This window comes from Vulpes lagopus, chromosome 8, assembly GCF_018345385.1.
Source record: "Vulpes lagopus strain Blue_001 chromosome 8, ASM1834538v1, whole genome shotgun sequence".
Lineage (NCBI taxonomy): Eukaryota > Metazoa > Chordata > Mammalia > Carnivora > Canidae > Vulpes > Vulpes lagopus.
Genome location: NC_054831.1, coordinates 113,305,188 through 113,327,710, shown reverse-complemented (window position 1 = coordinate 113,327,710; position 22,523 = coordinate 113,305,188). Strand labels below are relative to the sequence as shown.

Below are 22,523 nucleotides of genomic sequence, written 5' to 3'. Positions count from 1 at the left end.
AACACAAGAGGAGCCAAATCATATGTTTAAACAGTTAAGAGGAAACCCGGCTCAGCAAGGAGCTACAATCCTGGATTTAGCCTGGGTGAATTTTCCTTTACTGGGATTTCCTGTCCCGTTTCTGGATGTTTCTATCTATCAAATGTTCCCTGGCAGTTGGTTTAAGGCCATCAGCTCTGCTGTGAAAGAAAGCTTTACACAGTTACTTGGGCTTCCCTGCTAAAGTATCAAGGGCTGCTGAATAGTATGGACCCAAAGGTTGGCTTCTATGACAGAAGCTCTGGTCTCCGTCTATCCGGCCGCCATGGAAAGAGACCAAACTCAAAGACTGGCCTTAAAGAACCATCCATAACAATAAGGCCAGCATGCTCTCCCCGCAACAACTGCCTGGGGGGCAGGCGACAGTGGGGTTTGTGGGGGGTAGGTCCTTAAGGAATGTAAAGTAAGTGAACCCAAAAGTCGGCCTCCTGCAATGCTTTTAGACCGCAGTTAAAATTTAACAATTTTTTTATGTAAATCATCTGGTATACTCAATTGCAGGGGTTGGTTGGGGGTGGGGGGGTGGGAGTGCGGACAAGAAGGGAACAATGGCCTGGGATTAGATAATTTAGTTAGAGCTAAAATTCCAGGAAGTTTGTGTTGATCTGGGCCTGGATCTTGTTACTTTCTAGCTCAAATCTAAATCTTTATCTTCCTATTATAGTTGAGAGGACATTTTTTTTACTTAGTCATTTTTACAGTTGTGATTTTTAGCCGCTTTCATCCACTAGAGCCAGTTAGATTAGCAGCTCTTAGCGCGGAGATGAAAATATTGGTAGGGCCCAATGGGCCCTGTTTTGTTTATTCTAACGGAGCAGGCTTTGATCTAAACATATTTCCTGGGGTCTGGACGCGATGACCTAATTCCTGTCTTATCCTTCTCCACTTTCCGTGAATCTCAGATTGCGCTTTACTGTGGAACCCTTTGAAATGCACTTTGCATGTTTTCCCACTTTGTTACCCCCTCTGACATTTGTTTCACTTGGGGTAGAGTTGTGTGACTCCTAGTAAAGGTTCCGAGGCTTTATTTTTCTAAGGGGGCTGCTAAGTTTTAACAGAGCAGGAGCTTTTTCTTTCTCCCTCTTCCCTTCAGGTTCTCTCATGCTTGACATTCACAACACGCCAAAAACAATAAGCAAATAATCTACTGCTAGAAGTTTATGTCAACTGCAAATCATTTAGGATTTTCTGTATGAACGCTTTTTCTAATTAAAAAAAAAAAAACTGCCCCCCCCCCCACCCTCCACCCTCCACCCTATCTATAAAAGTTAGTTGAATCAACCTGGCCTCCCTGGGAGGACGGAGATGGGAAAACTCTAAACTCAAAAGTCATTTTCAGGTGTCTCTAACTGGTCGGCGGGAACCTGCTTTCCCCTCCCCCACCCCCGCCCCCAGGGTCATTTTTCGTGGGAGGGGTGTCCCGGGCAGCGCAGGCCGGTCCTGCTCTCTCTTCTCCTTCCCTCCCCGGGTCCTTGGCCATCACTACACCGCCCTTCCACGCATGTTTTCTAGACGAGGGGGTCCGTTACGGGACTCGCTGTGCTTTCCTGTACTTCCACGGTGCACGTTTTAAAAATAGCAACGGGGGTGCATGTCACCCAAATCAGTATTTTTAGTTCAAAAATGTCGTCACCTTCGCCGTCATCGTTGCGGGCAGCAGCAACCCAGGAAATTCGGTTCTTCTCGGTTTCCAAACCACCCCCGTGCAACTCCCACGTTTCGGCGGGGGCGGGGGCGGGGGCGGGGGCGGCCGGGGCGCCGACCTGGGGCGCCGGCCTGGGGCGCGGGGACGGAAGCCTCGTCGCCTCACCAACCTGCACCGTGTCCCTCCCGCGGGCTGAGCCCCAAGGCCGAGGCGGGGCTCGCGCAGGGAGGGGCAGCCCGGGGCCGGGAGTGAAGCGCGAGGCGAGAGGGCAGGTCAGCATCAGTGGCTCGAGCTGGTGCGCGGAGGCTCGCCCCGCGGGGACAAGGGCGCAGGGAGGGGCCGGGAGTCTGCCCGGGCTCCCCTCAACTCCCCTCCAGAAAGCGCTGGAAGGCTGGAGGTTGGAGGGGCGCCGCGAGAGAAACAGTCGCCCGGCTCCCGCCCCGACCGCCCGGCTCGGCTCGCGGAAGCGGACGCGCAGCCCCGGGTGGCGCAGGGCCCTGACCTGGGGGGGCGGCAGGGCCAGGCCCGCCGGGCGCATCCGGAGCGGCGGGGCGGGGGCGGGGGGGGGCAGCGGGCACTGCGAGCCCGCCCCTCCCGGGGGCCTGTCCCCAGGCTCCATCCCTGGGTGCGGGCGCCGCTCCCGGGGAGAGCGCCCCGACCCCGAGGCCACGCGGCCCGGGCGCCCCAGGGGCCACGGACACCTCCCCTTCTGCCTTCCATAGGACGCAAGCTTCTGGCCAGACCCGCGGCCTTCCCTGCGCGTCCCGGCTCTCGAGCAAGGGCGGCTCTCCTGGGGCGCGTGGCCCCGACTGCACAGGGGCAGCCCCCAGTTCTCGTGCACCCAAGCGCACCCCAACGCCGCGCACGGCCCCACCAGCACCCCGTCCCCGCGTCGTCCTGGCCTGGTGCCCCAGGCCGAGCCACGCAGCTGGGGAGGCGAGTCCGGGCGCAGACTCCTGCTGGGAGGCGACCCGATGCTGGTCCCTTACCTGGGTGCAGGGCCACTGGCCACCGGCGGCCTGCTGGCGGCTCACCACCTACCTCCCTGAAAGAAACAAATCGCCGGACCCCTGTAGACACCAACTTCCACCCTGTCCGTGTTTCCTCACCCCAAAATAGTGCTCAGGAGAAAAACATGTTTCCCCTAGAACAAAAGGGAGAGAGGAAGGATCAGATTGAATTTTGGTGACGAAACATTCAAGTTGTAATGGACTTTTTCTTTCAAACATGCATGTGTGTGTCTCAGTGCCTGAAAGACTAATTAACAGCCCGGTTGACCTCTGTGGGTTGAGGCCTAGTTTCAGAGTCAGATGATATAACCCCCACTGCATCGGGCATTCTGCAGCCATGGGGCTTTCTCTGCCTGAAAAAAGCCACTGAATCAAGGGAAGCGGATCCAGCACCCTTGAAATAAACCTGAAATCTAAATGGGCCAAATGCCCCGCTTCAAGGATGACCTGTTCAGATGAAACCTCCAAGAACTGCTTTTTATTTCATTTTTCCTCCTTCTTGGGAGGGGTGGGGGTTGAGTGCCCAGATGAGTCATGGATGACTGGGAAAATATCTAGATCCTCCAAATTAAAAAGAGAAACGACAAAATGAAAGAGAAAGGAAAAAAAAAAAAACCCACAGGCCCATGCAAACCTGTTTCTGTTACGCCTTTTACAATTCCTTATTTAGAGAGAGAGAGATACACACTCACATACACTTTACTGGTGCCTGGGGAAATGTTAAAATACATTTCGGGGCCTGGCTAAATAGAAATGCACTCTAAAAACACAGACACAGTATTTTGTTTTATCTGTTGCAAAAAAAAATGTATTTGATTACTTGAGTAAAATTACAGTATCTCTGTTGTTAGTAAGTATTAAATGTTAAAGAAATTGGACCCCCCATTTCCTTTCAACTTTCCAAGAAAGTGCATGTAACAGTCCAATTTTGTTTTCTTCCATACCTAATACAAAATAAACAAACACTATACCTGCTCTCTTGATCAAGAAGAAGCATTTGCTCTTGTAAGGAACATATGTACATTTTAATGAAAGTGATATTTCTTATCGTATATACAAGAGCATCTACATTTTCTCCACTGACGGTTGTTCAAGATGCCATACTTAGCAGCATTGTGTAATTCCAGCACACATTTTCTATTGTGAATATACCTACAAGGCAAAATGTTACGTCTCAGTTTCAACTACCAAAACAACACTTGTATTTTCTCTAAAGAATTCTGCGTGCTTATTACTGTACAGAAACTTATTAACATTGAGGACGACTCAAGTAAAAAGCACAATACAAATAGCAGTTCAAAACGGAAATGGTTAAATCTACAAAAAAAAAAAAAAAAGCAGGTTGAATTTTCGAATCAAAATCAAAAAACAAAAACAAAAACAAAACCCCAAACCTTTCAAAGAACCACATTGATCAGTCTGTACTTTCAGTCCTTTGCTTAAATTTGTTTTGAAAGATTAGACAATGTGTTTGCTGATAAAATTCTCCAGCAGGATCAAAGTGTACATTTATATACAGACTTTATTAGAGATCTAATGCATCACTGAGGCATTGCATCGACACCAGATTCATATTAAACCGGATATAGAAAATAAGTTAATGCCAGATTAAGACCGCCTAGCAGGGCAACTTGCGATTGCCATAAATGTTACAGCAAGTTTATAGCACTCTAGTCAATTAGTATTTAGTCCAAAATACAGAAGACCAAAGTTAACGCTTGCATTCTGTTTGCAAAGCCAGGTTATATTCACTAATAAATAAGCTTTCTTATAACTCTAGAAGTTGAACAAGGTACAAAAGAATGTCTTCATAATGTTGTAGTTCATAGATCTGGGGGAACCAGAAGGGAAGGGGTGAGGGGTGGGGGGGGAATGGGCAAGGAGGAGGAGGAGGCAACCGTGGGTCTTGTTCTGAATGGGGGTGTTGTGGTGGGGGAGGGGGGATGCTGTTTCTCCAGCCAGAGTTGCTTTAACTTGTGACAATCTCTTTGCTGTCCTCCACGAAGCGGGTGAAACGGAAGTTGGTTCCGTTCTCGCTGCTGGCCATCTTCTCCAGGCCGGCCAGAGGAGCGCTGGGCTCTGAGTTCTGGAGCTTCTCCAGATTTCCCGTCAGCCCACTAATAGGTGAGCTGCTCCCGCTGCCCAGGCTTCCAGGAATTGGAGGGATGCCACCATTCTGAATGACGGAGATCTCATTGGCCTTCATGGCCAGCCCGTTGGAGAGCGCCGCTGCATACTGATTCCAGAAACTGGAAGGATCCCCGCTTCCTGACCTGGCCGCCAAATCCTTCTGGAACATTTCTGGGAACTTGACAGGATTGCCTCCTAGAAATGTCATGGGGCCATCCACAGAGAGCCGCCGACCCCGTCGCGCAGGGGTGCTATTCCACATGTGAGTGCCCATGTGTACCTGAGATGAGGCAGGGGAGTGGGGGGGTTGGAAGGAAAAAAAAAAAAAAGAAGAAGAAGAAAAAGAAAAAGAAAGAAGGGGAGAGAGAGAGAGGAAGGGAGAAGCTTAATAGTTGAATCTGTCTCAGCTCATATCCCAACACTCGACAAAGCCAGTGGCCCACATGTCTATTCTTATTAAAGTGCCAGACCGCGGAGAAGGGAACGGGAACCGTCCACTCCGGCCGCCTGGTAATAACGCGTGTGCTCTCCCCAGCCCTGGGCCGCCTTCCCTCTTCCTGGGCCAAGATGCCTGCCTTACTTACTCTTTTTTTTATCACCCGTATTTAGCTTATAATGGCCTCAAGCAAGCCAGTCAGTCGCAGATAGCTCCTTTCAGGGTTAGAATTGTTATGTCCACTCTCATTGCGATGGTAAGTATTGTATCTGACACCCTTTACCCTATAAATGTCCTTTTCAGATGGGAAGAAAGTACCCCTCACAGATTGCCCATCGGAGGGCCCAAGCACGGCGAGCAAAGCCAGAAAGTAATTATTCATCTCGCATTACTGGCAGCAATCTCTAGAGAAAGACTCTGTCAACAGAAAAAATGTACACAGTAAGAGCGCTCAACTGTTGCTCTAGAACCTAAGCATATTTGCTTTTATTTCCAACACATATCAGCAGGAAATGTTGTATAATCAATTATCATAATGCCCATTAGCAGAGCAGTGTGACGTTATTGTTTTTTTTCGGGACGCAAGCCGTGCTGGACTGCGGAGTTATGAAAAATAGATGCATCCGCCGAGGAGGACGGTAATTATTAAGTGATACGGGCTGCACACAGGCCACGTGGAGGTCTTTAATCAATACCCCATGGCAACGCCGGGCTGTCTTGCTTGGTAGGTAAGGCAATTCATTTGGTGCACTTAGCGAGACAGCGGGGATGGGCTGCTATTTGGCTTAGGCGTACCAAACGATTGCAGGCGCTCTCATGCTCGGCAGGCCGCAGCCTGTCCTGGATCCCCAGGTCCCCGGCATGATCATGACCCGCACGGGCACCCTTGTTTCTCTGCCGTCAGCCACACGTGGCAGGTACCCTCACGAGAACTCTCTCCCTGCATATCCTGCCTGTGGGGGCTGCTGGCTGGGGGTTGGGGGTGGGGAGCATGCATTACAGATAATCAATGGTGACCAGTGACAGGGCCGCTGGGTGGGTGGCTGGGTGAGGGACAGAGAGAGTGAGGTACCTTCAGATTGCCTTTTGTTGTGAAAGCTCTCCCACATATAGTGCAAGCAAAGGGTTTCTCTCCAGTGTGAGTTCGCTCGTGGATCTGCAGGGCGCTCGACGAGGAGAAGGTTTTGCCACACGTGTTGCAGTAGTGCTGCTTGGGAGTTCTCCTGGGCAGGGCTGGGAGCAGAACTGGGGACGTGGCGGAGGAGGACAGAGGCCCAGAGGGGACGTGACTGGTGGAGGTGTCCTTGCTGTCCTGAGGAGTGACATGCACGAAGCCGTTGACCTCTGTCTTGATGAGAGATGACAACGAGTTGGCGGGGATCACCGCCGAGTTCTGATTGGGGCCGAGGTTGGAACTGGGCTCGAAGAGCTGTGATGGTAGGTCCCGCATCTGATGTGTCAACATGTGCTGCTTCAAATTACCCTTTGTGGAAAAGCCGCGATTGCAAACTGTGCAAATAAATGGTCTCTCTTTGGTATGACTTCTGTAGTGAATGTCCAAGGCACTCTGACAAGCAAAGGTTTTGCCACAAATGTCGCAAGCAGTGTTTTTAAATTTACCCCGGTCTCTAAAAGGGAAGAGGATCCCCAAAGAATCTTCTTTGATGATTTTCTCTGCGTGACTGGATGTCAGGTCCAAAGCCCCCCCATTCACGGGGGTGGGGGACAGGCCATTGGCAAACTCGCTTGGTACTGCTCTCTGTGGCTTCTCCTCCACGCTGGGTGACTTGTGCAGCTCCTGGGTGCTGTTGGATGGGGACAGAGCCTGCATGGAAGAGGTAGACTCTGAGATGGCCGGGCTGCCAGCACTTTGGCTCTCCATATCACCACCCACCGAGGACGAATCGTTGGTCAGGACGTCCCCCTCGACGGACCCATTCTCCACGGACTTCAGGCTGGCCTGCAGCTGCTCTGCCAGGCCGGCATTGATCATCTTCATCTGATTTTCCAAAGCAGCGATGCTTGACATCTCCAGGGGCAAAGGCGAAGAAGACAGGCTGTCTTGGGACGCATCCGCGGACTTGGGCGTGTCAGGGATGCTGCCCTCGGGACAGTCCTCCATGTTTTCATCAGAGAAGTTGTCCAGGTCGTCGAAATTCTTCTCGTCAAAGGAGCCCGTGTCTGACTCCATGGACTCGGGGTAGCTGTCGGGGACCGGGGTGTTGGGGATCTGACCGCCCATATGCATTCGAATGTGCTGCTGCAGGACCACAGCGTTGGTGAACTTCTTCTGGCAGATGGGGCAGGAATGCTGGACTCTGAGCGGGGGCATAGCACGATGGACACTATAATGGGTTTTAAGGTTCCCTTTTGTGGTGAAAGCCCGGCCGCAGATCTTACACTTAAAGGGCCTCTCCCCGGTGTGCGTCCGGTAGTGCATCTTCAAGGCGCTCTGACAACTGAGGACCCTGTGGCAGATGATACACTCATTGGGGTCCGTGGCCTTCTTGTCAATGTTCTCTACCAACTGCTGCAGCTTGGATGTCTCTGACGCCTGGGCCGAGTCCAGGAGGCCCCCAAACGGAAACTTCGCCTTGAACTGCTCAGACATGAGCGGCAGCAAGGGGTTGGTGAAGGCGGTGGCACTGCCCGGGCCACCGTCTGCCGCCGGGGAGCTCAGACAGCTGCCACTGGCCGCCGCGGCTGAGCCGGGGGCCAGGCCACTCTCTTCGCTTTTGCCACCGGAGGGTGGCACCGTGGACCCTTCGGCCTCATCCGCGAGCCCACCCAGGTTTCTGGGGGCCGGCTCGGGGGCCCCGGAGTCACTGGTGACTGAGCCTGGGGGGCTGGTGGCAGAATGGCTGATGGGGATGGGGGCTGGCTCTTCGGTCTTGATGAACGGTGTGAGGCTCGGGAGGGTCGGGGGCAACGGCAGGCCGACCGAAGTGGTCAGGGTGGGCAGGACCGGTTTGGTGTCTAGCCAGCTGGTGACCGGCTTTTCCGGAGGAATGGACATGCCGTATGGGATGCCGGTACTCGTGGGGATATTGTCCAGATGCTCAGGCACGGGATAGGGGTTCATCTGGATATGAGGGTATTTCTCTTTGTGGCGCTGGAAGTGGACTTTGAGGTTCCCCTTGGTGGAGAACCTGTTTCCGCAGATGTTGCACTTGAAGGGCCTCTCTCCGGTGTGGGAGCGCAGGTGGATCTGCAAGGCACTGTCGCTCCCGAAGACCTTCGCGCAGAACCTGCACTTGTGTTTGAAGAACGCCTCATCCGAAGTACTCTTCGCTTCGAAGGCAGTGACATTTGGTGGCTTGCTTTTTCTTTGCTGGGCCAAGGCAGACAGGGAGTTTAAATCCTCTGCAGTCGTTCCGATGTTGGGCAAGGGGCTGGGGAAAACCGAGTTAGCGGGGGCCGGCTGAGGTAGAAGTGGATTAGATGCAGGATTCAATAAACTGCTTATTGCAAAAGCTGGTGAGGATGACGCCGAGGCTGCCGGGTGGCCGGCGTGCGAGGCGCCAGCGCTCGAAGCCACTTTTTCCGAGGACGGGGTGGTCACCGCTGCCGCCAAAATGTTAATGTTGGGGGAAGAGCCGCTGTTGGGTGGAACGATGGTGTGGCCGGAACTGCTCTGAGGTAGCTGGATGGGGGGGAGCTGTTTCACGCCGCTGATGCTGGCAGACTGGCTGGCGAGGCTCTGTGCTAATCCAGCTGCCGCCGCCAGCTGCTGAGATAAATGGGAGCTTAGTGTGGACAAGGGGTTGGCAGATGTTCGTAAAGCCCCTTGAGGAGGACTAGGAGACGTTGGCAAGTCTGCGTTCTGAGAAGCCAACAGCAGTATTTGGTGGCGGATCTGTTCGATCAGCTGCAGCTGGTGGATCTGCTGCTGCTGCAGGGCCAGGAGCTGCTCCATGAGGGCCGGGACGGCCAGCTTGCCCCCGGAGGCCCCGCTGCACCTCGCTTCCTGGGAGAACTGGGCCACCGCCACCTTGGTGCTCTGCAGGTTCTCGATGATGACATTGCTGTTGATCACGGAGAAGTTGCCCAGTGTCGTCAGGTCCCCGAGTTGAGGTAGAGAGGTTGTGATCGCTGAGGTACCTGTGGAGGGGCCGCCGCCGCCGCCGCCCGGCGTGGCACCGCTGCTGCTGCCACCGCCGCCGCTGCCACCGCCGCCGCCGCCCGGAGCACCACCGCCACCTTTGTTAGCCCCCGGGGCCTCCACCTCCATGGACTCTTCCCTGTCGCGGCCGCGGTGTTCCGAAAGGTCACTGCAGTCGGCCTGATCTGTTTTGTTAGCGGGGTCATTCATTTGTGGTTCATCGGGATGATGCTCGGGAGGGGGAGTGGGAGAGAAGGTTTCGGGTGGGGTGGCCGGGCTCTCATTGACGATTAAAACTAATTGATTTTTAGTACAGTTCTTCTTGTGGAGCAGAAGATCTGACAATTCAAAGAACTCGGCACAGCACCGGCCACAGACGTGGGCGTCCTTGCTCTTGGTGGTGCGATTTGGTTGACCTTTCTCTGTGTCTCCTGCAAATATCAAAAGGTGCAGGGTTAGAAAGGGGGCCAGGGCACCCCGGGTCACCCGTGACTGCAAAACAAGGAGGTGGAGGCTGACCAATCGTGTTCTGTCTTCCAAACTCAAAACTCTGGCCCCTGAAAACCAGTCGATTGCACCTAAGAACGTTCATAATTAAATTTTGAGGGTGTGGAGGAGTTCCTATCAATCGCGTATCTCAGATAGCCAAGGTCTTCAGATAATCCATCAAAATATAAAATACTACGAACTGAAGACATTGGTGCATAATGAAATTCCATAGCAAAACATTGATTTCCAATATTTTATACACCTTATTGTCTACTCATCCAGAGAGGGTCCGGCAACCATTCTGAGGACTTATTAGCCTCTTGAGTTTCTGTCAACCTTATTCATTTTCAACTGATTCAAAGATATCTGTGACAGTTTGTTCTGTCACTAAACTAATTTGTAGTCATTCAGGTTCCAATCAGTTGTTGACGGGGCGGGGGAGGGGGGGTGGGGGAGGATGCATATCACCAAGCAGAAGACTGACACCTTAAAAATCACCTCCAGCCCCTACCTAGAACCTGAGCCAAGGCTGATTGGTGACAAACACACTTTAGCCACATCAGTAACAAATCCTCCAGACTGCTCAAGACTCTGCTGAATACAAACAAGAAAGCAACACACACACACACACACACACACACACACACGGAAGAGAAACACAATGATCATAATCCGTTACAAGGCCTGCCTGGCACCTATACATCACCCCATGGCATGTTTATTTTTAAAATTAAAGAATGCGGCCCTGGCTACCATTCTGCTCTTCAAGGAATATATGCCACTGTGCTTCAAATGGCAACGCTATGCCTCTAAATATTTCATCAAAAATGCTCTCTATATCTATAAAAACTGGCACAAGATTTACATTTCTGATTGAACAGCAACTTCTAGAAGGATGTGCCGTTAAGGGGAAGGGAAGAAATAATTCTTGGTTTCGAGTTTGGAAAGGCTGTGCAATTCTCCTTGTCTGAATGCCTTTAAAAACAGTTTGCTCTTAACTGTTATCAATTGTTTAACAGATTGTCCTGAACCTTTCATTATAAAAATCCCTTTATTTCATGTTTGTTTCCACTGGTTGCTCAGATTTCTTCTCGCTAAGATCCATTTGTAAATTAAACATAAAAATCTCCAACTCCAAGCTAACATCCTATTCAAAGACAGGATGGAGTCCCATTGTTTGCCCAGCATGGGGAACACCAACTTCTGTTGTACAAATGGTGTGTGGTCATCTCCGAAGGCTGTGAAAAAAAAAAAACTGTTTAATTCAAGGATTACCTCCCTGCATGCTTTTCTGCAGAACTGAATCAGATAATAGTTAGTTTCCATGACTTCCAAATTGAATCTCCCAGAAAACTTGCAGGGAGGAAAAAAAAAAAAAAAAAACCAACTAATTGCAAATATGAATAAATACAGATTCAAAATGTTGCTTTTTCAGTAAACTTCAGAGTCAACTCAAAAGAGTCAGCCATTTGCCTTTTCGTAGTAAACATCCAAAAAAAAAATAAAAATAAAATAAAAAGCTTGAGTATTTTTACATTCCAGAAAACATAATTAATACCTAAATACTAACTTCTGGAAATTCCTTTAACTCTATTTGTCTTGAGTGATGCCCAAGTTGATGAGAAGCCCCGGTGAAGTATGCCAAATGTATGCACACTTTATTCACTGGGAGTGTTATTTGAGTAGCTAAGTTATACTTAACAAGCTAGCTTTTCTAATACCCATCTTTTAATCTCCACAAGGGTATAGAGCAAAATGCATGAACAATACCAAACAAATCTTAGCTGTAGCAGAAAATACCAATAATGATTCAGTTTTAATTTAATGTTTAATCATCCTAATTGGCACCGGATTCCTGTGCACATCCAAGGTGCTGTTTTAAGCACTTTCTGTCTCTCTCCCTGCCTTAAAATAATGTAAACAAAATATTAAACGAAATTCGCTGAAGTTATGTTGCTTAACTTGGGACAAAAATAATGTGACAAAAATTCTGTTTAAAGCTTCTTATTTTGACAACCAATTTTAAATGATGCATCCATTTCAGATGCTTATTTTAAACTAGGAAATGCAATTCCTAATATATTCAACAGAAATGTTATTTCTTTCTCTTTGCACATTTCCATATGTAATGGTTATGTTTCCATCTACTTTTACAGCCAATTATGAAGGAACAAAAGCTATTCTGTTTGTTCACACATTTTCAACAAAATGCATTAAAACTATTATGTCAGCATGTTCTATTAAGCTCTGCATTCAGTGGAAAATACTTTTCAACCAGCTCACATTTATCAAAACATAAAGCCACTTTAAAACACAGTTTTGCTTGGTCAGCTGGGCTTAGACAAATAATGACAGATTCAGAACTAAATAACTAGCAAGGGAAATCAGAAAACTGACTTCATCAATTGTACACATTACAATGTAGTTGCTTCAAATATTTAGCACATCTGTGTTCACGATTAAAGGGCATTTTAATTCTTTATAACTTGCAAACATCTGATATTCTCATAATATATAGACAAAATAAAAAGAAGGTTACTTTATAGGATTTAGCTGATTATTACTTTCCTGCGCTCCACTTCTGGCATTTGTGCTGCTTCAAGACTCACTTGAGAATTTTCAAGTTTTTCAACCTGAACATTTTTATATTTAGGATTGTGCTAACTGGACGGAAAATGTAGATGCTTAAAAATAAATGCCTGCTTGCTTCTAAGAAAGAGACTGTGTTAAAAAGCTGCCCATGTTTTAAGCTTGGATTTTCACAACATTTTAATAAGCTGACATTTGATCTCACCGTAGAGTCGACTAATTTAATCTCCTGATGTTTATGAACGCCCAAAAAAAAAAAAAATCCAGTATCTATTTTGATTTATTTCAAAAGCAGGTGTCGCTATACTGTAATAGCTCTTAACTTTCAATCTATCTGTGTTCTGAACTGAATTGCAATGAAGTAGCTCAACAACAACAAAGACAAAGCATGAGGACTAGTTTGAATCTTTAACTACCAGAGGGAACATTTTAAGTTGTAATAAGACACACACACACACACACTAACGTGTTCTAATTCATTTTTCTGACCGTCTGCTATCTTGTTTCTCAGTAATCTGTTACACAGGATTGCAACTGGTGACCCCATTATAGTAAATACAGTTGCCTCGTTCCCTGTACTATGGTGAAAGTAACATTCCAGGTCCTTTTCTATGGAGCTTGCATACAAATTAATTTTATAATCCTAGTCAGGCAGGAAAATGTGAGAAGTAGTGGTTTGCTAAGTTTGTACACACAAAAAGATATCTGGAATTTTTCTGGGATTTTTTTTTTTAAGTTTCTACTTTTTTTAGAAAAAAAAGGGGAAGGGGCTGACCTTACAGCTCCATCCAATTTATACTAAAATCCCAGATGTTTTAAGTCTTATACTATTTAGGTACTTGACACCCAATTCAAATTTGTCAGTTTCTCATCATCTCAACCTAACATTGCAGAATAGGAGGCAGAAAATTGAAGTGTTCCAGTATATCTGTCTACTGTGAAAACAAAAATAAAACTATGCCCCACACAGCAAGGTTTAGCCAGCCAGGAAAACAAAACAAAACAAAACAAAACAACTCTATTCTACCGCATTTAGTCTTCTTTGCTGGAGCTCTTCAGAAAGATCCTTCACTTTACTTTCCACTGCCTGAAGATCCCATTAACATTTTTAATAGAACCTCTCAGGATTGTGATTTTGGAGCTTATCATTTTTACAGGCTGTCCCTTGCTGTAGACCAATTTAGAAAGGCCATCACCAGCATTTTTGATCGCTGTTTTATCTTTTTCGTAGTGTTATAATAACGTACATACATATTTTAGCCCAGACCTGGGAAAAGCCTGCATCTGAGGGTCAAGCGTAAGAGGCCAAAGAAATTTCAAGCGCTCCAACGTATGCCCTGCACACTCTCTGTGATAGTGTCTTAAGTTTTCCTGTTATATGCAACCAAATGACACATGACTGGCTGGCTTCAATTCCCTCCGCGTTCTGGCCAGGGTTAGGGTCTTGTCTCGTAGAAGAATACAAGCGGTATCTCTGGGAAAAAAAAAAAATAAATAACACCCGGGGCAAGACACTCCTTTGAGAGCTGCGGTACAAGCCCCCCTCATGGACACAATAAACGGAAGGGGGAAAATGTCTTCCCCTTGGATGAATCAAACCGAACACTAGATGGGGTTCCAGTTGCAAGGGTTTGGTGCAAAAACTTTGCGGCTTTCCTATTCCAGTGACGCGTAAAAAGAGAGACTCCTTAAGGCGAGATCTAAACTTTGACTACATAAACATTGGCAAAGGCACAAGAAACTAAATCCCTGTTGTTTGAGGGTAGAACTGAGCTATGGGGACTACCTGTCAATCTTCTCCTTTGGGGGTCTGGCATCTGAGGGTGACGGGGGAAGAAGGTTAGGAAAAGAAGCCAGGCTGATAAGGTGAAACTAAAATAAACTACCAACTTCCTGCTAAGTGACTAGCAAGACTCAATTTGGGGGTCACTGGGAAGATACTGAAGGACATATTATGATCTGGACCTTGTCACCTTTGCATAGGAGGAGGCTAGCAAAGGTTAAAACAGCTCGACACGTTTAGCTTTTCTAAAGCCTGGCACCACACACTTTTTTTCTGTGTGTGTTGGGGGGGAGGGGAGGGGTGCTGGGGCTCCGGGTAATTTACCATCTCCGCTAAGCTGCTACATTCCTCCAGTTTTGGTGAAGCTAAGAGAGTTTTGGGAGATGTGGCGAGCAGTGCACCACGCCATGTCTTAGGAAAACTGAATGAAGACTGCAGGAGGACTTTGTTCTGGTTACTACATACTGGGCTTTGAACCATTTCAAAAAACTTAGCAGACTGGGGACTCTGGCTGGCTGGCTGGCTGGCCTGCTGGAGTTCCCACTAAGATCTCCACCGGGAGAAATGGGGGTTTCTGCCTCCTAAAGGGCTCCTGGTAAAGAGGACTTGCTACCTGCAAACGTAGAAAGAAATGAAATAAAGTCCCCGAAGAGTAACCTATAAATTGGCACTTGTGCCTATAAACCATAGGAGAAACTTGCTGTGCAAGACACTGTGAGACCCTCAGTATCACCAATTCACTTTTGCATACATGCTTTCACGCCCATGTACACTTTGCTTGTTGGTAGGTTTGTTTTTAACATTTTAGAACGTATTTGCAGCCCAAAGCAAATCCCTCCAAAACACTTTGCGTTCTCTCATCCAGAATCTTCCATTATGCCACAAACTTAAAATAGGCCTGATGAAACACGAATTCTTTCCAACTGCCTTATCGTGCAGGTGTCGGTTTTTCAAAAAAAGCAATTAATTATAGTTCTCTCTAACCTTTTAGGCCCAGAAATCAATGTCTTGCCATTAAGCTGCTCACAATGAGTAAATTACTTTGGTAAATAATAGAATTTCATTATTAATATAAATAAGAGGAATGTTTATGATACTTTATACGAGTCGAGTCAATGTTTTATCTTGAGTTCGGGGTGTTTTTATCTTTCTTCCAATATCATCTTTCCTTGCAAGAGCTGATCACCAAAATACTGTAATAAATGAATGGATTCTGAATGGGCCATGCCTGTAGTTACTTGAATCTTAAAAACACCACCCAAGGAAGAAAAACCCAACAGACACACAGACACACAGACACACACATCTCTCTGAAAACTAGAGCTTAGGAAAGAACCAGCACAGAAAATCATTAGATTCTAATATTCCCCTTCCTCAAAATTATTTATCTAGGTAAATTATTTTTCTAAAGGCAGTAATCGTCCTACAAATAATTTGAGACTTGTTGAATACCATTTAAGAGACAAGTAACATGTGTCATAATCTTGGTTTCATAAGAAACAGAAAAATTTCCCAGGTTAATGTAGGGGGTTCCTGGTATTACAGCTGAATTAAAATATGAACACTGGAAGACTGACCAAATAATCTTGTTTTCTTGAACTTGTTCTGAGGGAGTTATCCGTGTGGCTGTTTTGCATGGCTCTGGTTTTCTTTGTATACGCATGAACACACACACACGCACACGCACACACAACACATGCATGACACACAGAGCAGCAGCCCTGGCTGCTCTCAGCCTGAGTCTCTGCTTCTGGGCTCCCATGACTTGGAGCCCACAAACTTTTCTAGGTCCCGCTCTAGGTAGAAATCATCATGTTTGAGGTGCCAGCGTATGTCAAGGACACCAACTGCATTTAACTTTGGTTTGTTCGAGGTTTCACTGACCATATTTTCAGACCATTTCAAGACATGAGAAAAAGGTAACACGTTGAGTGAGGCGCATGTTGATTGAGGCGCCGTCTTCCAAAAAATTTAATAACCTTTATATATGTGAAAAAAAAACCAACCCAAAACAAAACCAAAAAGCACACAAAACCACCCCAAACCCCAACAACTTGGTGAAGTGTGTGTCCTGTGTAGGGAGATGAATAGAGATTGCTGAATTCCTTGCAGAAAAGGTGGTGACTTTTGAAAGGCAACTTTGAGAGATGCCATGTACTCTCAGGGCCCACTATCTCCCCACTATTCCCAAATAAAAAGGCGTAGAGTGTAGAAGGCCCTCCTGTAAGTCAGACGCTGAGGAGGATTAGTTGTGTACTAATATTATTACAACATACTAAATCCTGTAACCCTATTACAAAATCTACCCTCTAGGCAGCTTCCCCCAAACTTATTGTTCAACCATGTAAAAACAGTGATAACCTAAAACCATTACCACCGAAGAAAAAGAGGGGGTGGGGAGAGGTGAGAAAGAGCCTGGAGGGGAGTGCTGGCCACCGGGCCCGAACACTTTACTGCTTCTTAGGACAATGAACTAGCTTTGGGGGAGAAAGAATGGGAAGAAAAAAGAAAGAGGGAGGAAGGAAGAAAGAAAGAAAAAAGAAACTTGATTCAGTTACTTAATTAACTTACCTCAAAGCTCAAATAAACTTAAAAAAAAAAAAGTCCTAATAAATAATAATGGTAAGAGGTAGTGAACTCCTTTTATGCTATCGCTTTATGAGAAGCCTTAACTATTAAAAATTCCGGATTTAGAAGGCGACCGGAGAAAGGCAAGGATCTATCTAGCAGGCATCATTTCTCCACGAAGCACGAGTCTTTCTTCTCCTTTTTTGAAAATGTATGAAATCGATAAAAATGGACCAAAAAAAAAAAAAAACCCAAAACAAACAAACAAACCCAAACCCCAACAAAACAAAACAAAACCCGAAAAACTCTTTCTTCTCCGTTTGGTTTTTCCTACACCAACTGGGAACTTGAACAGTGTTCTGGGGTGGAAGGTCTCACAAGAAACTTTAGGAAAAGACGGGTGTGGGGGCGAGAAGCAGAAGAAACCAGCCGAGAAAACCCGGAAAAATATTCGGAGCTCGTGCTGCGGCCTGGGGTAATTTCACCCCGATTTGCCTCGCGTCCCGGGATTTGCCTGGGGTGGCAAGCGGGATTCGGGGACTCTTCCCAGCAGACTGAGAAATTGCAGCGACTCTGGGGTATGGCTTGAAGCTCGAAAAAGTACTGGGGGGGGGGGGGGCAAATATTGTAAACAGTTTTCTTAATCGGTCTCAGTTCTCCCCGGATTTCTAACAGGGACCCCCACGCCGGGAGTCCCGCTCGCCGACCGCCGGGGTGACGGCAGCGGGAGTCCCCTGGCTTCGGTGCCTGGGCTCTGGCGGCTCCCCGCGCCCCAGGTCTACTGAGAAGCAGGCCTCTTGGGAAGGAGCCCGAGCACCTCGGGGCAGGGCGGCCGCAGAGTTTGGTGGACAGAGGTGCCGACCTAAGGGCACGCCTCTGAGCCCTGTCGGGGTCCACGTCCCTCCTCCACACCCCCAGACGCAGCCCGAGGCTCGCGCATTCCGAGGGGCGCCCGGGGCCGCGGAGACCCCGGCGGGGTAGCCCTGGTCCTCCCGCCGCCGAGAGGCGAGCACCGTGCCGGGGACCGACCCGGGCGCCGCTGCTGCGCCTCGGGCGCTGGGCCTGGCAGCGCGGAGGCCCCGAGAGTGAGCCACGTTCAGGGACGAGGAGGGATTCGAGGTGTGCTCCCTGCGCACCCCAAATCCCCAGCTGGGACCTCTCCTACTCTCGGCCTCGGCGCCCTCAAACAAACTTTGTTCCAGACTTGTTCATTCCCTTCGGGACCACGCAGTTGTCGCCTCCATCCGAGAAAGCGAAGTGCCTCTGTTTCGGGGGGGGGGGGGGGTCCTCCTCTGGCCTGAGAGCCCCCCCACCCCCCACCCCCAGCCCTGGAAAAAGACCCTTAGGGTTCCTGGAAGTACAGGGTACCGCGATCCTCAGCGGGCGCACACTCAATGTAAAGATTTCTCGGGGGCGGGGGTGGGGTGCATGTACTGGGAGAAAAGATGCGGGAATAAACTTGCGTAGCCGGACCCCAACGCCGTTCCCCGTCAGCCTGCACGGTGCCCCGAAGCAACCAGCCGCGAAGAGCCCTCTCCGCCCCTGCCCCGACCCCGGCGTGTCCGGCATCGGCGCCCCGACGCAGGTCCCCGGCCTCCGGCAGCCCTGAGCCCCTAAAGGCACCCCACGCCCCTGCGCGGGCCCAGGTGGGGTGTGAGCGCTTGGGGGGGGGGCGCGGCACAGGGGGCTCCCCGCGCTGGGAGTCAGCCCCGAGCACCCAGTAAACTTCCTTCCCGCAGGCAGCAGGGCCGGGGCGGCGGGGGCCGGCCGGGGGGCCCCCGGGCACCGAGCGGGGAAGCGCCAGGGGCCCCGCGAGGCCGACCTCCGCCCGCCCCTCGCCGACCGGCCGCCCGGGCCCCGGCCGCCGCTCCCCGGAAAAGCCGGGCCGGAGAAGCCGGGCCCGCGTGCCCGCTCTGCTCCCCCCGGGGGGACCCAGCAACTCCGGAAAGGTCCTGCCGGGAGAAGTGTTTGCTCTCCCCGGGCCGGGGGGGGGGGGGGCGGGGGGGAGCCCGGTGCAGGCAAGTTGGAAATTAAAAGAAAAAAAAAAAAAAGAAAGAAAGAAAGAAAAGAAAAGAAAAGAAAGAAAAGAAAAGAAAGGGATGAAGGGAGGAAAGGAGGAACCCGCCGAGGGGGCAAGGCGAGCGGGGACGCGGCGGCGGCGGCCGGGGCGGTGGGCGCGGGGGCCAGCCGCGTGTGCGTGGGTCCGGGTGTGCGTGAGTGTGAGTGCGAGTGCGTGTGTGCGCGCGTGTGTGTCCGCGGCGCGGGCCGGAGCACTCACCATCTCGCCGGGGGAGCGAGGCCACTTCGGGGTCGGATTGGAAATGCTGAGGCTTCGCTTGCTTCCTCCGCGACATGCTGGCTCAAACATCAGCTGGGGCAGAATAAAAAATTACTAAAAAAAAATCTTCTCAAAATTACGGAAATCGAGCGGCGGCGGCGGCGGCGGCTCCCCCCGCCCGCCGGCCCGCCCGCCCCCTCCCCGGCTCCCCGGCCCCGGGCGCAGCGCGCATGTGTCCTGCTATAATTATGATTATCAATAATGCATTGCGATTAATCATAGAGGGGCTCTTTGAAAGGCGATTGGCACCGGGCCAGCGCTATTCAAACCCGCTCGCCTTAATCAATTAGTTCGTGATTTGCTGCAGACCCCTGTCTCTCCGCGCGCTGGCCCAATAAGCCGGCCGCGGGGCTGGCTCTGCGCGCCGCGCCGCCCGACACTGGGTTAACCCTCTTCGCGACCGCCCGGGACTCCGCGGCCCGGCCGCCGCGGGCCTTCCTCCTCGCCTCTGCGCGCCCGGCGCCCCGGCCTGCGCCCCCCCGCCCCCGCCCCCGCCCCCGCCCCCGCCCCCCCCGCAGGCTGGGCCGGCCCGAATTAGCATGCCCTCCCCGGAATTAAGCCTCCCGGGTGGGGGGCGGGGGGTGGGGCCGGCCGGCGGGGGCTGGAGACCCGGGCTGCGGGCGCGCGACGAACTTCCCAACTCCGGCGCTAGGCGCGCCGGCCCGCGGGGGGAGGGAGTCCCGTGGCGGGATTTGGGGCGGGGGGGAGGAAGTCCCGTTCCGTGAGTGTTTCTTCGTTTCTTTAAGAGCTACCAGAAAGCAGCCCACCCCCACCCCATAAAAAAAAAAAATAAGCGAGTGGGGAAGAGCCAGCCCCACGCCGGTCCGCCTCCCGCCCGCGGCCCGGCCTCCCTCCCGCTGGCCGCCTGGCTCGGCGCTCCTTCGCCCCGAGTTCTCCATCCCCTGGATCGCGGGCTCGCGGGGGCGCGGAGAAGAGGATCGAGGAAAGGTTTGGGAACGTGATGGGTTTGCGGCTTTGGGGGGGGGAGGGGCGACTCTCCCGCCACCCGGATCCTTCTCAAAGGGCCCCGATCTCCCAGCCCCTCGGTGCTCCCTCGCTCCCTTTCTCTACCTCGGACATTCCCAGGACAATTAGGGCTGAAGTTTTCGGGAGAAGCAGCCCCGAGCCCGTGGGATAAGGGGCGGCCCGGCTCCGCCCAGGACCCCTCCCGGACCTCCCCCCCGGCTGCCCCGGTTGGCTGCAGGGCGCGTCACTCCGCGGGGAGGCGGCGGCGGCGGTGGCGCCGCGGAGCCCGGGGCGGGCGGAGAGCAGGGACCGGCCTGGGATCCGAGTTCAGCTCCAGCCGGGGGGAGGGGAGGGGCCGCCGCTTGCCCTGGACGCTGCAGCCCGCCCCTGGCCTCGGGAGGCGCGGCCCAGGCCAGCTCGGCCGTGGGCGAAGCCAGTCCCCGGGACCCCGGGCTCCGCACCGTGGGGGGAGGGGACTGCGCCCGAGGCTCCTAGTAACCAGGTGGCCACGCCGAGCCGTGGGAGGGGGGGTGCGTGGGGGGGGCCTCCCGGTCCGCAGCTGTCTGGCCCGATAGAAGCTCGCCTCCATCTCTCGGGCACTTGCCGAGCGCGGCACCCAAACTTTTCGCACTAGCTCCGTCTCCCCAGGCTGAGATGCAGCCTCCCTACCCGCGCCCCGGGGTCCGGAATCGGGAGCGTGGGGCCCGCACCCCCTCCGCCGGGCTCCGGCGCCCGCGAACCTGAGGCTCAGTCCTCGGCTCAGCCTAGCTCTCTGCCCTCGCGCCTCGGGGTCTCCTCGCTCCAAGGCTCCCGAAGTCCTGCGCCCGAAGGACAAACTAAACTTCGCTCGAGTAATGGGGGAGGAGGGGGGTGCAGATACACAATCCCTGCCCTATCTCGCTATCGGGAGAAGAGAGGGCTCATAAGGACGCCCCAATTCGGGAGCGCCCTTGAGTCTGGAGAGCACCACAGTCGGTTCGCGCGAAGTGGGCACCAATCTTTCCAGTAGTTTCGGGTGCTTCGGACCTTACCGCTCTCCCCCAAATGACTCTTCTCTCTTAGCTTCGTTGGTCTTCAGTCTTTTTTTTTTTTTTTTTTAAATTATAAATCTTTGTGTGCGGGTGCGGGTGGATGTTTGTTTTCCTCCCGGCGACTTTTTTTTTTTTTTCGTGTTGTAACTTCTCTCTTTCTTTATTCTCGTTCGCCCTTTCTTCACCTTTTCTCCCTCTTATTTTTCTTCTGTTCTGCCCTCGCTCGGCCCTCCCCCCCGCCACCCCCCCCCCCACACACTCCCTCTCTCCACCTCGCTCGCTCGCTCTCCCTTTCTCCCCAGGTCCTGTTGGTTACAGTAGATTTTGATAAAAAGACGAACGAAGCTATCAGTGGGGCTGATGTTGAAGAATGAAGATAATAATGTTTCCATAGGTGGTGCTTCAAATGCCATTATTTCTCACTGAATATTTAAAGAGATCCCTCGGCAAAGATGGATCTGCGTGCTCCTGGGGTGCGAGCCGCTCGCTTCTCCCAGACCCCCGGGAAAGTGTACAGTTACACGTGCCAATCCCGCACCGCCCCCCCCACCCTTGCAAACTGTGGTCCTCGCGCACAGCAGCCCGCACCATCCCAGGTACACCAACGTGCCCGTACATATATGCACTTGCACACTCGTTTGTCCGACTGTGCCTGCGCTTGGAGCCGCCCGCATCCGTCTCTAACACTCCTGGCTTCTTGAGAGTCCGGGCCTCCGGGTCACCGCGTGCTGTCAGGATCCGAGCCGAGCTGGCGATCCCGCAAACCCCTCTTGGCGGTGCGCGCCGCGTGCGCCCCGGGAAGCTCTCGGAACAGCTTCACACGTGTTCGTTTCTTGCTGCGTTATTAAGATGGGGGGGGGGCAGAAAAGCCTTCCCTCCCCCCAAAACACCAAAACAAACAACCAAACGAAATGCACACGCAAAAGCAGCTTCGCGATGTCTAAATTTAAAATGGGCGAGCGGAGACCAATTAATTGGGGGGATCCAAACTTTAACAACTTTTTTCGTTCTTTTGCGTCCTCGACGGTGGAGAGGCGGGCGTCTCGCTCCGTGCGCGGCGTCCCCCGCTAATTTCTTGTTTGTTTTCTTTCCCTCGGTGGCCGGGAGAAAGGAGAGGGGAGGTGGAGGAGGGGGGATGGGAGGAGGGGGATGGTCGGAATGGCGAGGAGAGGAGAATTGGTCTTTATTGTTGATGGCAATACATCAATTACGGGCCATTGTCTGGGGCCCAAGTTCCGCGGTTCGCTGACGCGGGCCCTGCGATGTCAGGGCGCGGGTGAGGCTTCGCGTGCCGCGAGGCAAAGAAATAATTAAATTAATAAAAACGGAGACAGAGTGGGGGTTGATTTTTACTTTTGAGCGCGGGTCGCAAGAAGGCAGCGAGTGCGAGCGAGGTG

The 22,523-nt window shown here is 51.5% G+C and overlaps 1 protein-coding gene across 2 annotated transcripts; it reads right to left on the bottom strand.

Annotated features, from left to right (window-relative positions):
* Positions 1–3,474: 3,474 nt before the first annotated feature.
* SALL1 (spalt like transcription factor 1) lies at positions 3,475–20,853 on the bottom strand. 2 transcript variants are annotated; one of them, XM_041766886.1, is made up of 4 exons: positions 20,836–20,853; positions 19,070–19,162; positions 6,333–9,793; positions 3,475–5,104 (listed from the first exon to the last, which is right to left on the bottom strand). In XM_041766886.1, exons 2-4 carry the CDS (start codon positions 19,143–19,145, stop codon positions 4,664–4,666), a joined length of 3,978 nt encoding a protein of 1,325 aa, XP_041622820.1. In that variant the 5' UTR covers positions 19,146–19,162; positions 20,836–20,853; the 3' UTR covers positions 3,475–4,663. The 2 variants fall into 2 exon arrangements, with proteins under 2 accessions (XP_041622820.1, XP_041622821.1); XM_041766887.1 differs by lacking the exon at positions 20,836–20,853 and adding an exon at positions 20,201–20,218.
* Between the last annotated feature and the right edge of the window lie 1,670 nt (positions 20,854–22,523).